At 35.6% G+C, this 14,850-nt stretch overlaps 3 protein-coding genes across 4 annotated transcripts; all 3 read left to right on the top strand.

Annotated features, from left to right (window-relative positions):
• Positions 1-1,991: 1,991 nt before the first annotated feature.
• Positions 1,992-3,158, top strand: LOC112190384 (F-box protein CPR1). Its single transcript, XM_024329820.2, has one exon. The coding sequence runs from the start codon at positions 1,992-1,994 to the stop codon at positions 3,156-3,158; it is 1,167 nt and encodes a 388-aa protein (XP_024185588.1).
• Positions 3,159-8,328: 5,170 nt separating this feature from the next.
• Positions 8,329-11,196, top strand: LOC112187381 (F-box protein CPR1). 2 transcript variants are annotated; one of them, XM_040513684.1, is made up of 2 exons: positions 8,329-9,147; positions 9,214-10,162. In XM_040513684.1, the coding sequence occupies exons 1-2, from the start codon at positions 8,497-8,499 to the stop codon at positions 9,637-9,639; spliced, it is 1,077 nt and encodes a 358-aa protein (XP_040369618.1). In that variant the 5' UTR covers positions 8,329-8,496; the 3' UTR covers positions 9,640-10,162. The 2 variants fall into 2 exon arrangements, with proteins under 2 accessions (XP_040369618.1, XP_024181913.1); XM_024326145.2 differs by adding an exon at positions 10,930-11,196 and having other exon boundaries at positions 8,331-9,683.
• A 1,815-nt stretch (positions 11,197-13,011) lies between these two features.
• LOC112187382 (probable inactive 2-oxoglutarate-dependent dioxygenase AOP2) lies at positions 13,012-14,562 on the top strand. The gene is made up of 3 exons (XM_024326147.2): positions 13,012-13,392; positions 13,731-14,058; positions 14,147-14,562. The coding sequence occupies exons 1-3, from the start codon at positions 13,031-13,033 to the stop codon at positions 14,390-14,392; spliced, it is 936 nt and encodes a 311-aa protein (XP_024181915.1). The 5' UTR covers positions 13,012-13,030; the 3' UTR covers positions 14,393-14,562.
• Positions 14,563-14,850: the final 288 nt, after the last annotated feature.

Genomic DNA, 14,850 nt, shown 5'->3' with positions numbered 1-14,850 from the left:
AGGCCACTTGAGGAGAAGGAAGACGGTTGGTGGGGTTGTTTCATGTTTTTATTTAGAGTACTTTTTTTTGTTAGGTTTTTTATTAGGATTTTGGTTAGGTCTTTCTGGTCATTAGCATGTCCCTACTCTGTTGAGCTAGGGTTGGGTCAAATTGAGGTGCTATGGATATGGTGTCTTTCCTAGGGACGAATTGGTTTGTTTTTGGTTTTATCTTATAGTCAATGTGTTGACAAGCGATCCTTGCACGTGGTCTGGCATCTTTGGGACACGGTGTGGAAGAGGGCGTTGGTTTTTCTTACGGTTGTCTATGAGGTGGTATCGAATTTCTCGGGAGTCTCGGGAGCCCAGGTTGGGAGGTATAGGTGGTTAATGGTTGGGCTCTTTCGGCTCATGGAGGTCATTTATGACGGACCCGTAACTTGGTTAGGTTTTGGGAGGAGAGTGGGGAGTTTATGTCCACCACCGGTCATTCCCGTACTATGTAATTTGGTTTAATTTAATGAAAGTTTCATACTGTCAAAAAAAAAAAAAAATTGGGCTCATATTGAAGATCTTAACAAGATATTTACAATGATGTAATTGTAATATTTAGTAACATTATAAATACCCATGTATATATGATAATTGATTTTCTCTTAAATGTAAATCACATATTCTTAAAGAAAAAGAAAAAGAAAAAGAAATTCAATAGGGTATACAATTTGGCTTATCAAAACTAAGCCCAAATTTGCCCTACAAAATTTGGACAGGCCAAATATTTTTCTTGGTCCTTGGGAAATGGCCAACGGTGGGAGGAAGTTTTAGGCCATAAATGGGATTATGGCCTACCCGTGGGAGATGGCCTAAGAGTGTTAGACGTTAAATGGTTTCGTCTTCTTCGTTTGGTGTTTCAATAGCGTTATTTTTTTAGATGGACACGTTTCCATCCCTTAGGCCATGTTTGTTTCCCGGAAAGTGGATATTGGGAAAGGAAATACTTTCCTTTCATGCGTTTGGGGACAGCCAAGGAAGGGAAACACTTTCCCAAAGGAAAGGAAAAAGTGGAGGAATTTGGTTCCCTCCCCCCCCCCTCCAGAAACACTTTCCCAAAGGAAAGGAAAGTGATTCTTTTCCTTTCCACCAACCAAACATGGCCTTAGTGGTTGTGGTCAGCCTGAGCTAACTAGATCTGGTTAGCCAGTACTGTCCATTTTCTAGTATCAATCTCTCCCTCATACAGTTCAGATACTCCTTGATGAGAAGCCAAACTAGAGTTCTAGGTTATAATCTCTAGTTAGCTTCTCTCTCTTTCTTAGGCCCTTTTAGGTCTCGCATATCTACATTAAAATAAGGGATGAAATCACCTGTCCCTAATTACACTATCCTCATTCTGTCTCCAAGCTTTCATTGGTCCATAAAGAATAAAAAATGTAACAAAAGATTAAGAAAAGATTTTCTTAATCTTTGTGGACCAATAAAAGTTTAGGGACAAAATGAGGATAGTGTATTGGGGACATGTGATTTCAAACCAAGACTCGCATAACTACATTAATTATCTTCTTCTTGGCAGTTTAGGGAGTTCACGTTCATGTAAAATTCTTATTGGAATGCGTGGCTAAGAACAAGTGGCTGATCAAGGCATCCATGCTTCTGTGGCTGAAAAAGCCATCAGTAAGTTTCTTGGATGATTATCAGAAAACTACAGGAACCTTGATGCCGTCTTGATTGTTGAAGGATGTCTTTGTGTTTGTCGTTACGACTTACGACTACCCCTTTTTTTATAATATTACAAAAAGTGAAAATAGAAAAGATAAACGGAAGAGAAGGTATCATTTTACCCTGAATAAGATGTACTATAACAGGACGACGTACATCGTTAATTTCTATCTCACTCTCTCGTTTCTAACGCTCAGTGCTTGAGCTCTCATCGGCCGTTCCCTTTTTGTTTTCCTTCGAATCATTCTACAAAAAGGACATCGTCTCACTCTCTTTGTCAACTTCGTTTTGGTGCAATGGCGGAAACAGAAGAGCTATCTGAAGATATTATAGTGAACATCCTTACTCGGTTGCCCGTCAAGTCCTTAATCCGATTCACCTCCGTTTCCAAACGCCTGCATTCCATTATATTGTCCGATCCCAAATTCGCCCTATCCCAACTTACAGCAGCTCGTCAGCAGAAAACCCTCAGCCGCAGACTCCTCGTCTCCACCGAGACTCTTCCACTCGAATCCCTACACTTGGGTGATACGGCGTCGTTTGGAGAGCCTTTGTCCGTTAGAAAGCTCAGCTTCCCTTTCCAGCCACAACCGGGCGGTTCTGTCAAGCTGCTGGGCTCCTGCAATGGTCTGGTATTTGTAGCTGTTGATAATAAATCCCTTCATATCTGGAACCCGTCGATTGGGTTCTTGAAGCAATTACCTGATCCAGGTTTTCCCTTGGATGATAATGTGCTACCCTATTATGCTGTTGGCTATTTATCCGCCGCTGATGACTACAAAGTTTTGGTAGCCTCCTGTGACTTTTGGTTAGGGGAGATAGAGGTCAAGATGTTCTCATCGAGAACTCACATTTGGCAGAGGATTGAATCCCCTTGCCGCTCCGACTTTCGACTCTTTCGTGGTCAGGGGACTCTTTCGAATGATGCATTTCATTGGCTAAGCTACCGCGACGATGACGAGGAAGAGGAGCATGAAATAGTTTCTTTTGACTTGCAAGAGGAGGTGTTCCAGAGAATGCCACTGCCTAATTTCGACCATGATGGTAAGACTTACACCAGTCTTGGGGTTTGTGGAGGGTGCCTGTGTGTATCGCGTTATCCCAAGGGTGCTTGGGACTCTATCGATTTATGGGTCATGAGAGAATATGGCGTCAATGGCTCATGGATTATGCTTTTTATCTTAAAGCTCTCTGATCCGCCTGAGCTGCCCTCGTTTTCCAGACAATTCTTGGGTGTGGAAAGTAGTACATTTGCCGCGAGTTGGACTGACGAGGGGTCCCAGTTGATAAGGATTGATCATAAAGAAGACGACAAGCTTGGGCGGTATATGCTGAAGTACCGGTACCGGATTTCTATGATTGAATATGAAGAAAGTCTACTTTGGATTAGTAGTTATCATCCGGTAGAAGAGAAAGAGCAGGTCCAGATGTTCGAAACCCAACAGAAGTCATCAGGAAGCTGAAATGGAAGGATTCTTAATTTGCTCAATGTATTCAAATAATAGATGGTTAGTCACTTGCTCCTCGATCGTTTTGACTCTGGTTCATGCGTTTGAAAACTGTTTGTTTATTTTCTGCTTATCTTAAACCATGCATTTGGAAGTCAAAAGTTTTTTAAAATACTTTAAACCAAATAGAGGAGCAGCACTCTAGATCGTAATATCAACGACTTTACAAAGCTGTTTGAGTTCTTATTTCTAATTTAAGTACTTTTGATGTTCTTGGAACTGAAACAGATTTTGGTTTCTTCTTTTCTTCTTCTTGATTTTGGTTCTCCCTGTGGTCTTAATGCAGCATTACCTTTCTTGATATGTAAGAAATATGAGTTACCAAATTATGGTCAACTTGCAACGTAGTTGATACAAATAAGTTCTCTATATATTTGTTTGTTGTATTTAATTATATCTCACTTGCGCTGCTCCTAAAGCAGAATAAAGGGGTGATTATCTTCCGGGATGATCATTGACGTACGCATTTCTTTTCATGGATTTTTTAACTGATGATTGAATGTGTTGTTTCATTGATTTTGTAGGGGTTTTCAGATGCAGGATTGCTAGAGCAAGCTTAATGTGGCCTTAGTGATGATGAGGATTCTCAGAATTTCACCACTTCAAGCTACCTATATGTCTTTGCATTATTTTCTTTTTAAATATGAAGATACGCACGATGTGTGTAGCTCAAGTGATTTAGGAAAGGGCAATGATATAGGGCCTCAATGAGGCCTAAGATTTGTGGCCTCAATCCTATGTGTCAAGCCATGTCACCTATACACCTCACTAATTTGTCAAATCATGTCATGTCATTCTTGAATAAAAAGACTATCTTATCTTTTCAAAATCTAATGACTCTAAATTATTTTAGCTTTCTTCTAGAGAATATACATTATTTATTATTATTATTATTATTATATATATATAATTCGTCTAAAAAAATTTATATTTATATATTTTTGTGAATATATATATATATATATATTTATTTATCTATAATTCGTAAAAAAAAAATTATATATATATATATGTTGTTGAATATATAACGGCTCTAAATTATTTTGACTTTCTTCTAAAAAAATATTGTTTGGTTTTTTTTCCTTTCTTTCTATTTCATTATTTTGGATTTTTTTTCATTATACATATTCAAAAAAAAGTATGGGTGTATATATATATAATTCGTCCAAAAAATTTATATATTTTCGATGGAGAATTAATGTGGTGTGTGTGTGTGTGTGTGTGTATATTAATATCGTAATTATAATCCATGAAATCTGATAAATTGAAGTAATATTTAAATCTTTTAATAAATAAATTTAATAAAATTAATAGAAGATTAGTTACCTTACATTAACAAGTTAATTTGAAAAGTCAAAAATTAAATTGGATTCACAAAAATGGAAAGAAAATGTATTTAACTCGTAATTTTAACTCATAAAATCTGGTGATTGAAAACCTAGATATCTAAATTGATTGGGAAGTTGATATCTGAAAAGAAATTGCTTAATATTGAATACAATATATTGCACATGAGGAAATTAATTTTTGAAAGTATACTTATTTTGTTGATCCCAAAATTTTCAATAGATAATAATGATTTTTAAATGTAAATGATAGCTTCTATTTTAGTGCAAATATGTCATTAGAAAAAAGTTCTCAGTGAACTCCACTTGTTCATTATTAACTACTTAGTACTTTTTTGTTCGTATAAGACATGTTAGTACTTAGCTGACTTTCAATTTCAATGTGAATGATATATGGCTTCAATTTTAGTGTGAATATGTTATTAGGGAAAGATTCCCCGTTGAACTTTACTATTGACTACTTAGTACTTACTTGTTCGTGCAAGACACACTAGCTTATTTTAAGTTTCAATGGATGATGGCTTCTATTTTAGTGTGAATATGCCATTCGGGAAAGGTCTCCAGTAAACTTTACTGGCTCATTATTAGCTACTTAGTACTTATTATTCGTGTAAGACATGCTAGCTAACTTTAAATTTCAGTATGGATGATGACTTCTATTTTAGTGTAATTATGTCATTAGGAAAAGGTCCCCAATGAACTTTACTAGCTCATATTGGCTACTTAGTACTTATTTGTTACTGTAAGATAATGTGGATGATGACTTCTATTTTAGTGTAATTATGCCATTAGAAAAAGATCCTCAGTAAACTTGACCAGCTCATCATTTGCTACTTAATACTTACTTGTTCGTGCAAGACATGTTAGCTCTTTCAGTTTCAGTAGATGATGACTTCTATTTAAGTGTGAATATGCCATTAGGTAAAGGTTTCTAGTGAACTCTTCTAGCTCATCATTGGGTACTTAATACTTACTTGTTCGTGCAAGATATGTTAGTTCTTTCAGTTTCAGTAGATGATGGCTTCTATTTAAGTGTGAATATGACATTAGGTAAAGGTCTTCAGTGAACTCTACTGGCTCGTCATTGGATACTTAGTACTTATTTGTTACTGTAAGACATGTTAGCTGACTTTAAATTTCAGTGTGGATGATGATTTATATTTCAGTATAAATATGTCATTAGGGAAAAGTCCACAGTAACTTTACTGGCTCATTATTAGCTACTTATTAATTATTTGTTCATGTAAGACATGTTAGCTGACTTTAATGTTAATGTGGACGATGACTTCTATTTTACACCTTCCTTAATTGCACTTTTTCTTTGATTATTGCTGTGTTATACACCTATTGTTCATTGAATTTCTACATAGTATTAATAACATTATGATTGTTTTTTCATGTAAAAATAAACGAACAGTTGTATTAATGAAGTCTCACTTGACCTTTAAGGAATACTTCCTAATGTTGCATTTGGATGCGACACTATTAAATTATCGAGAAATTTTGAAATGATGGAATCTAGAATTTTATCAATTCAATTTGTTAATGATATTTTCTTACCTCTTCAATTACCAGATTTCATAGGTTTTAATTATGATTTCAATACATTTTCTTTCCATTTTTGTGGATCCAATTTGATTTTTGACTTTTCTAATTAACTTGTTAGTGTAAGGTAATCTAATCTTCCATTAATTTTATTAAATTCATTTATTAAAAGAGCTGAATATTACTTCAATTTACCAAATTTGATGGGTTATAATTAAGATATTACTATATTTTATTTCCATTTTTGTGGAATCAATTTTAAATTTGACTTTTTTTTTAATCAATTTTTTTAAAAAAATTTGTGGGTTAGAATTATGACATTAATATATATATATATATGTTTGTGAATATATATATATATTTATTTATTTATTTATACACACAAACACATATTTGTATATAATTTTTTTGACGAATTATATATATATATATATATATATATATTCACAAACATATATATATATAACGAAAAAAAGAAAAGAAAAAAAAACTAAAATAATATATTTTATTTTTAGATGAAATCTAAAATAATTTAGAGCCATTAGATTTTGGAAGGATAAGATAGTCTTTTTAGTCAAGAATTACATGGCATGATTTGACAAATTGGTGATGTGTGTAGGTGACATGGCATGACACCTAGGATTGAGGCCACAAATCATAGGCCTCATTGAGGCCACAAATCATTTTCCTTTTTACGTACTTTATCGAATCATTCTAGTGCTCTGTTGCTTTTATTAGGAAATACTAATTAATTATTAGAATTAAATTTTATTTTTAATATCATGATAACAAGTCCGGGAAATGGCTAGCCAAATATAAGAGTTTGGATCATGAGTTCCTGACAATGGAATGAAATCACCTATCCTAGATTCATGTGTCTCAATTCTGTCCCCTCAACATGATTGGTCCACAGAGATTAAAAAATGGAATAAAAGATTACGAAAATATTTTTTTAATCTCTGTGGACCAATCATGTTGAGGGGACAGAATAGAGATAGAATAATGGGAACATGTGATTTCATCCCCCTAACAATAAACAAATGCTCGCATAACTACCTTTTTTTTTTTTGGACCGTAATCTTTGTTCGTGGCAATTTATGGAGTTCTTGTTTGTGCAGAATTCTTATCTTACAATGTTTTCATTGACCAATCAAAAGAATGTGAAAACCTTAATTATTTACGTACCAATGTACGTTTCTCTCAAGAAGATGAAGCCTACTAACGCAATTTCAATGGCGAAGAATCACATACCAGAAGTTGAAGCCTCCTAACCAGCTTGACCGGTTAATCCCAATCTTGGTTAGGGGAAGTAGAACAGTCGTATTAAAATGTATTGATCAGGATTCCGAGTTAATGATGATTATCATAAGAGAAGTTTCACAACCCATATATGATTGAGGATTGGTTTAATTTGTCTCTATATTAAAATAGAGACAAAAAGTTTTATTTGTCAATATATAGCTTTCCCACTTAGTCGAATTTGACGATCATTATTTTTAATAACATTAGGATTTTTATCATAGGTGAGGTCTGAACTTTTTCTGACCGGACAGAATGGTACCTGGACTTTCAAAGTGATCAAATAAGTACCTGGACTTATTGATCAATAAGGTGCTTCCGTCTATATTCCGTTATCCCTCCGTTAGGTGCAGGGGCAAATCAGACATTTTACTCAAATTGACCACTAAAATTACTGTCATACAGGTAAGCTATGACAGACATTTCAGTTCCATTATCCCTTCATTTTTTATAATTTTTTCACAAATTTCTAAATAGACATTTGGCCTCTTTTTTTTTGGTAAGCTAATGTGGTGACCGAGTGAGCTACCACTCCAGGACTGAGAACAATTTGGGTATGGTTCCTCCTCAAGTGATGTTTTTCACAAGCTGGGGTTTGAACCAGAGACTCCTATTACCAGGAGAAGCTCTGCGGCGTCCGCCCCACTTGCAGTCTAACATGCTTCTACTAAACCAACCACATTGGATAAATTTCTAAACGGACATTTGGCCTTTTTTTTTTTTTTTTTTTCTTGTGGTAAGCTAAAATGGTGACATTTGACCTCTTGTTTTTAAGAGGGGCCAATATTATACAAAGCAAAAAAGTGAAAATAGAAAAAGATAAACTGAAGTGAAAGGATCATTTTATCCCAGAATAAGACTTATTCAAAAAAAAAAATAAAATAAAAAATGAAGAAGATAAGATTTATTAACCGGGCATCTTTGCACTGCTATAATGCTATTACCCTTTTTGCCTTTGGCATCGGTGAATGAAATTATCAGTTTGAAACAAAAAAAAGAATTATTAACCGGATGTCATCATAGGGTTTCCGTTTTGGCTCTTGCTCTGTTCTTTAGCTCTCATCGCCTCCTTCCTTCTCCTTTGTCATCTTCGTTTTGGTGCAATGGCAGAAACAGAAGAGCTACCGGAAGAGATTATAGTGAATATCCTTACTTGGTTGCCCCTCAAGTCCTTAATCCGATTCACCTCCGTTTCCAAACGCCTGCATTCCATTATATTGTCCGATCCAAAATTCGCCCAATCCCAACTCAAAGCAGCTCGTCAGCAGAAAACCCTCAGCCACAGACTCCTCGTCTCCACCGACGCCCCTCAACTCGAATCCCTACAGTTGGATGATACGCCGTCGTTTGGAGATCCTTCCTCCGTTAGAAAGCTCAGCTTCCCTTTCCAGCCACAACCGGGCGGTTATATCAAGTTACTGGGCTCCTGCAATGGTCTGGTATTTGTAGCTGTTGATAAGAAATTCTTTTATATCTGGAACCCATCGATTGGGTTCTTCAAGCAATTACCTGACCCAGTTTTTCCCTTATATGAAAATGTGCTAGCCTATTATGGTGTTGCTTATTTATCCGCCACCGATGACTACAAAGTTTTGGTAGCCACCTTTGGCTTTGGTGGAACCAAGTTAGAGGTCGAGATATTCTCAGTGAGAACTCATATTTGGGAGAGGATTGAATCCCTCAGCGATGTTGAACTCCGTAGTCAGGGGACTTTTTCGAATAATGCACTTCATTGGCTAAATCACCATAACCAGCATGAAATGGTCTCTTTTGACTTGGCTGTGCAGGAGTTCCGGAGAATGCCACTGCCTAATTACGACCATGATGGTAAGAGTTTAAGCTATCTTGGGGTTTGTGGAGGGTGCCTCTGTGTGTCGCGTATTCCGAAGGGTGCTTGTGACTCTATTGATCTCTGGGTCATGAAAGAATATGACGTGTGTGACTCGTGGTCTATGCTCTTTAGCTTAAAGCTCTCCCATCCGCCTGAGTTGCGCTTGCATTCCAGAGAATTCTTGGTTGTGGAAACTAGTACAGTTGTCGTGAATTGGACAGTCAAGGGGTTCGAGTTGATAAGGATTGATCATACAGAAGACGAGAAGCTTGGGCGGTATATGCTTAAGGCGGTTCGCATTTGTATGATTGAATATGAAGAGAGTCTACTTTGGATTAGTGGTTATCATTCAGTAAAAAGAGATGGAGGGCAGGTCAAGATACTCAAAACCCATCAGAAAGCCTCAGGAAGCTGAAATGGAAGTGATGTTTGGTCTTGGTTTATGTGTGGTTGCTAGAGGTGAGAGAGATAGCTCTTTAATAGATCTATGTATATTAAAGAGTGGAAATGCATAAGAGTGGTGTCATACAAGTGCCAATGATCTTTTGTTAAGATTTCTGCAATAGCTACCGGAATTGTTTCAGTTCATATTACTGAGTAGTCTGAGTCACTCATAAACTTTTTTCATAAAATCATTTTCTAGAGTATCATTTTGTCACTTCAAGTGGCCAATCATCTACATAAACTCTACTTTGTACCAAAGGCAGACTGTGAGACCGAAAGGAATTTTGGTACTGTTTTGAAATGCTTTGAACCAAATAGAGGAGCAGCACTCTAGAGTAATAATGTAATATCGACGACGTTGCAAAGCTGTTTTGAGTTCTTATTTCTAATTTGTGTAATTTTGATGTTCTTGGAACTGAAACAGAGCATGTGATTTGTGAATTAGTATTTTGTATTCTGCATTACAGTATATTGAATCAGTATCAAACAAAGCATATCAAATCTGATTTGCTACTGTTAGTTACTCGAGTTCAGAGATGTTCTGAGGCAAGAGAAAATTATGTCTGTGGTGACAGGAAGGGCCAATTTTGTGAAGTTATATTTCAACCTTTTTACTTGCTCCGTTATGCATCCAAGTGCTGATTATTAACTCCTCATTGTCACTCTGCTCTTATGCCTTTAAGGGTTATATATTTGTTTAGATTCTGCTTCAGGCTTGACTTATTGTTTTGGAACCTGCATGACCAGTTGTTCTTGGAAGGTTTTCTAAATTTACGGTTTTGATGGCGTGATTTGATGTCTTGGTTGATGAGATAACTTGCTAGGGCTTAGATAGTTGATGTATGTAAGATGCTGTAGGCCGTTTACAAAAGATAAAATATAATTTTAACCTCTCCAAATTTAGTTGGTAGTAGAAGTATATGTCTTAACAAGCGAAAAATAGTTTTTGTTTTGTGATCCTGAAGAGAGTTCCAATTTTTGCGTTCTTCTTTTTTTCTTCTTGATTTTGGTTCTCCCTGTGATCTTAATGCAGCATTACCTTATCGATATGCAAGGGAATATGTGTTACCAAATTATAGTCAACTTGCAACGTAGTTAATACAATTAAGTTCTCTAATATTTGTTAGTTGTATTATATCTCAGTTACCCTGCTCCTAAAGCAGAATAAAGGTGTGATTATCTTCCGTTATGATCATTGACGCATTTCTTTTCATGGATTTTTTGACAGATGATTGAATGTGTTGTTTCATTGATTTTGTAGGGGTTTTCAGATGCAAGATTGGAAGAGAAAGATTCTCATAATTTCGCCACTTCAAGCTACCTATATGTATTTATGTTCTGTAACACTGTTAGGATTACTATAACTATTAGTATGCAAGGAGACCCAAAAATCGAACTGTAAATGCAATCTATTTGGAATAGTCTGAGACTGTCGTGACTGGCTAACTTAATCTGTGAACTTGCTTGAGCTTAACTTCTTGACTACTTATTGGTATGGCTCATCCATGTTTCAAGATTGGAGCCTCAATCTTGGGCCAGAGTGTATGCTTTGACCCTACAATCAATTTTCCATTTTGTGACGAAACAAAAGACCCTAGAACTCGGGCTAAATGTCTTAAAGGATCAAATCTAGGCCATTCTACTCTTTTTTTTTTCTTTCACTTCATAAATCTACATTATTTGCCCGACAGGAGAAAGGCGTTTTCTTCTTGTAAATCAGTGGAATGATTTGGTAGATTCAATACATTTTGGTTGAATTCAATCCTATTGCTTACTGTCCTCTGGTTATCAAATTTTGAGTTTCTTTCTGGGACAACCTAGGTAAAGCTAGCAACAAAGGTCTTTATTGTGTCATTATTGGAGGAGTCCATTAATCATTGATCAAATAACATAAGACAAATCACCAACTCTTTTGACTGGATTCGATTTATACACATTCTTCTGGAGGCATACTGCTATAAATAGTAGCCATTCGAATTTAGAGCAAGTTTGGGAATTCCCTCTCAATGTCCTTGATCCTTTTAACTTCAATCGTTTTTGGGATCATGTTGCCTCAAAGGTTATTGTATTTAAATTTTAATTGTAAGGCTTTTTTTTATTTATATATATATATATATATATATATATATATAAATATAGCATGATAAATCAGTTTCTTGTAGCGGTTCACTAACCCTTTTTGAATTTTTCCGATGCCTTTGGAATTCAAAAACAGTTGTAAATCAGTTGAGTTCTCTTACCCTTTTTGTATGCCTTGGATGCCAGTGGATTATTTGGAAATTGTGCTAATTACTCTGCATCAATATAAACAGTTGGTCTTATGGGACTAATTTGAGGCCTGTTGCTGGAGACCGATTGTCAGCTTCTTATTCACAATATATAGTTGGTTTGAATTATAAAATGTAATTTCTGTTAGCATAGGATTAGTGTTCCAATTTCTCTTAGACTTTTGAGAAATATGAATGAAATGGAGTATTCATTATGGTTTTACCTTTGTTTCTGATACTGAAGAGGTTCCTATTGTTTTGTCACGTAAAGTGACCAAAAATCCATACAAGGTCTGGCTTCCGCCAAGGCCGACTGAAGGTGATTTAATTTTCTGCACTATGTCATTATGGAGGACGCATGATAGTTTATCAAAATTCCAATTTTCATTCAAAATGTAATCTGAGACCAATTCATTAGTGTTAATACTGTGTTGATCATTAACTGCATGGAATAATCTTCAAAAGAGGAAAAGAAAAGCCAGTGAAAAAGCTAGAAATTTGTATACTTATCATCACCAACTAGCCATCTCTTCCTTCTTGTAAGATAAGTCTTGAATCGAGGATACCCCTCCAAGCAAGGGAGGACTTTGATGATTTCTTTTTTATATTGCAAAAGGAGAAGTTTCTAACATATTGCTTATGTTAGAATCATAAGCAATATGTTAGAAACTGAGGCAATCATGATTGAGTGTCCTTATGTTATTGACTATTTTGAATCATAACTGATAAATTGCAAAATTAGTGCTCTCCAGCTTGCTAGTGTTTGGGAGAAAATGCTTCACTATTTTCTGATAGAGGGTTTGTGAATTGTTCCTTAAGTTATTGACTTTTCTTTTACAAGAAAAACTGTTTGTATATCCACAAGTGGAAAATATATATCCAAGTCCAGGGAGGTCTTCATGCCATATTCATGTTAAGAAACTTGGAATCTCCTGGAACCTAGAACTTAACCACATGCACAAACAAAATGTCAACTGTGCGGTAACAGCTATCCTAACCTAGCTTAATTTTTTCGATTTTCTATATATAGTACGCTTACATAGATATTTAGAGCATTCACCTCTCAGCTAGTAAGAAAGTGATCAATAGAAAAGGATGACCCAGATTCCAGTGGTAGATTTCTCAGATCCCGAGTGCTTGAAGCCAGGGACAAGTTCATGGCTCTCAGCACGCAATCAAGTTTGCAATGCACTCGAGGATCAGTTTGGCTGTTTTACAGCGATACTGTCCAACAAAGTTACCTTGGAACTTCACAACACCGTCTTTGGTGCCATGAACGAGTTGTTTGAATCCCCAGACGGCATCAAAGATCAGAACAAGTACGAAAAATGGCCTTTCTGTGGCCATTTCAAGTCGAATTCTGTCCTTGAACGCTTGGGGATTTATGATCCTACAAACCCCGAAGAAATTCACAACTTTTCACGTCTTTTTTGGCCTACTGGAAATGATCAATTTTGGTACATAAAATTTTGAATTATTTCCAGTTCATAATTTCTTTCATTCTCTTCTATTTTATATTGATTTGTCAAAGCAGGCATGAAATACCAATTGATTTTTACAGTAGAAAATAAGGATCCAAATTTCTTTCATTCTCTTCTATTTTTATATTGATTTGTCAAAGCAGGCAGGAAATACCAGTTGATTTTTACAGTAGAAAATCAGTCTCCAAGAACCTCATAAAAGCTTCTTTTCTTATCCCAACTCGCAATCCTTTGAGCTTTTGTAGTAGTATTCAAACATGCATTATTGGATGCACTTTGATTTATATTAACATATTCTTCTCTTTGCCATGCAGTGATGGTGTCCATTTGTACGTAAAAGTGATGAAAGAACTAGATCAAGCTGTGACGAGAATGGTATTCGAAAACTATGGTGTAGAGAAGCACCATGATGACCACATTGAATCCAGTTTTTACTGCTTTCAATTTTCAAAATACGCGGAGCCTAAAATATCTGGAAGTAATGTGGGTATAGTGAGTCATACAGATAAGAACTTCACCTCCATACTCCATCAAAACCAGATCAATGGCCTTGAGATTTATACAAAGGATGGCGAGTGGATAGGTTTCGATCCTCATCCTCTACCTTCATCCTTCATATTCATAGCAAGTGATGTATTTCAGGTAACCGTTTTTTTATTTTTTTTAATCGCAATATTAGCCTTTACTCCTCGTATACACATTTAAAGAAGTTTATTTATGACATGGCTAGGTTTGGAGCAATGACAGAATAAGAGCTTGTAAACACAGGGTCAACCTGATTCACTCAGATCAGATAAGATACTCCTTCGGGCTCTTCTCACTCAAAAGAGGAGTAACAACCGTACCGGAGGAGCTGGTGGACAAGGATCACCCTTTAAAGTATAAGCCGTTGAATCAGGTTGAGTATATTCAAGCACAGGGTTACAAAGATAGTGAAGGACGTGAGTGTAAGCTCAAGGCATTCTGTGGTATTTGAATATTTGATTTCCTTTTAGTCACATGGGTACTGTAACCGGAGGAGCTGATGGACAAGGATCACCCTATGAAGACTAATATAATTACCGTTGTTTAAATAAACGTTGGCCACATTGCATGCAAAACGCTTGTAGAGAGTGGTAATAGTAATCTGGTGAATAAAGTGTTGATTGGTACAATATATATAATACCATCACTGTACTCAATCTTTGTATTTTATTTTAAAAGTTTGAAGAAATAATTAAACTATATAGTCTGAATGCATTTCTTGAGCTAGCTTTTTCTTCACTTTCTCTTCAATTTTCAGTCTAAATAATGTTTATAAATTAGTTTGATTGTCTTCACTGCTACATTTTTTTTATGATTGAAAGTTTGTCAAGGGAAGTAGTGCGCTTTTCTTATTTGTTTTTGCTCATTCATTTTCTACTTTCACTGGCATAATGGTAAAAAGGACTGTGA

Source organism: Rosa chinensis, chromosome 2 (genome assembly GCF_002994745.2).
Source record: "Rosa chinensis cultivar Old Blush chromosome 2, RchiOBHm-V2, whole genome shotgun sequence".
Classification (NCBI taxonomy): Eukaryota; Viridiplantae; Streptophyta; class Magnoliopsida; order Rosales; family Rosaceae; genus Rosa; species Rosa chinensis.
This window is presented reverse-complemented; position numbering and strand designations above follow the sequence as displayed.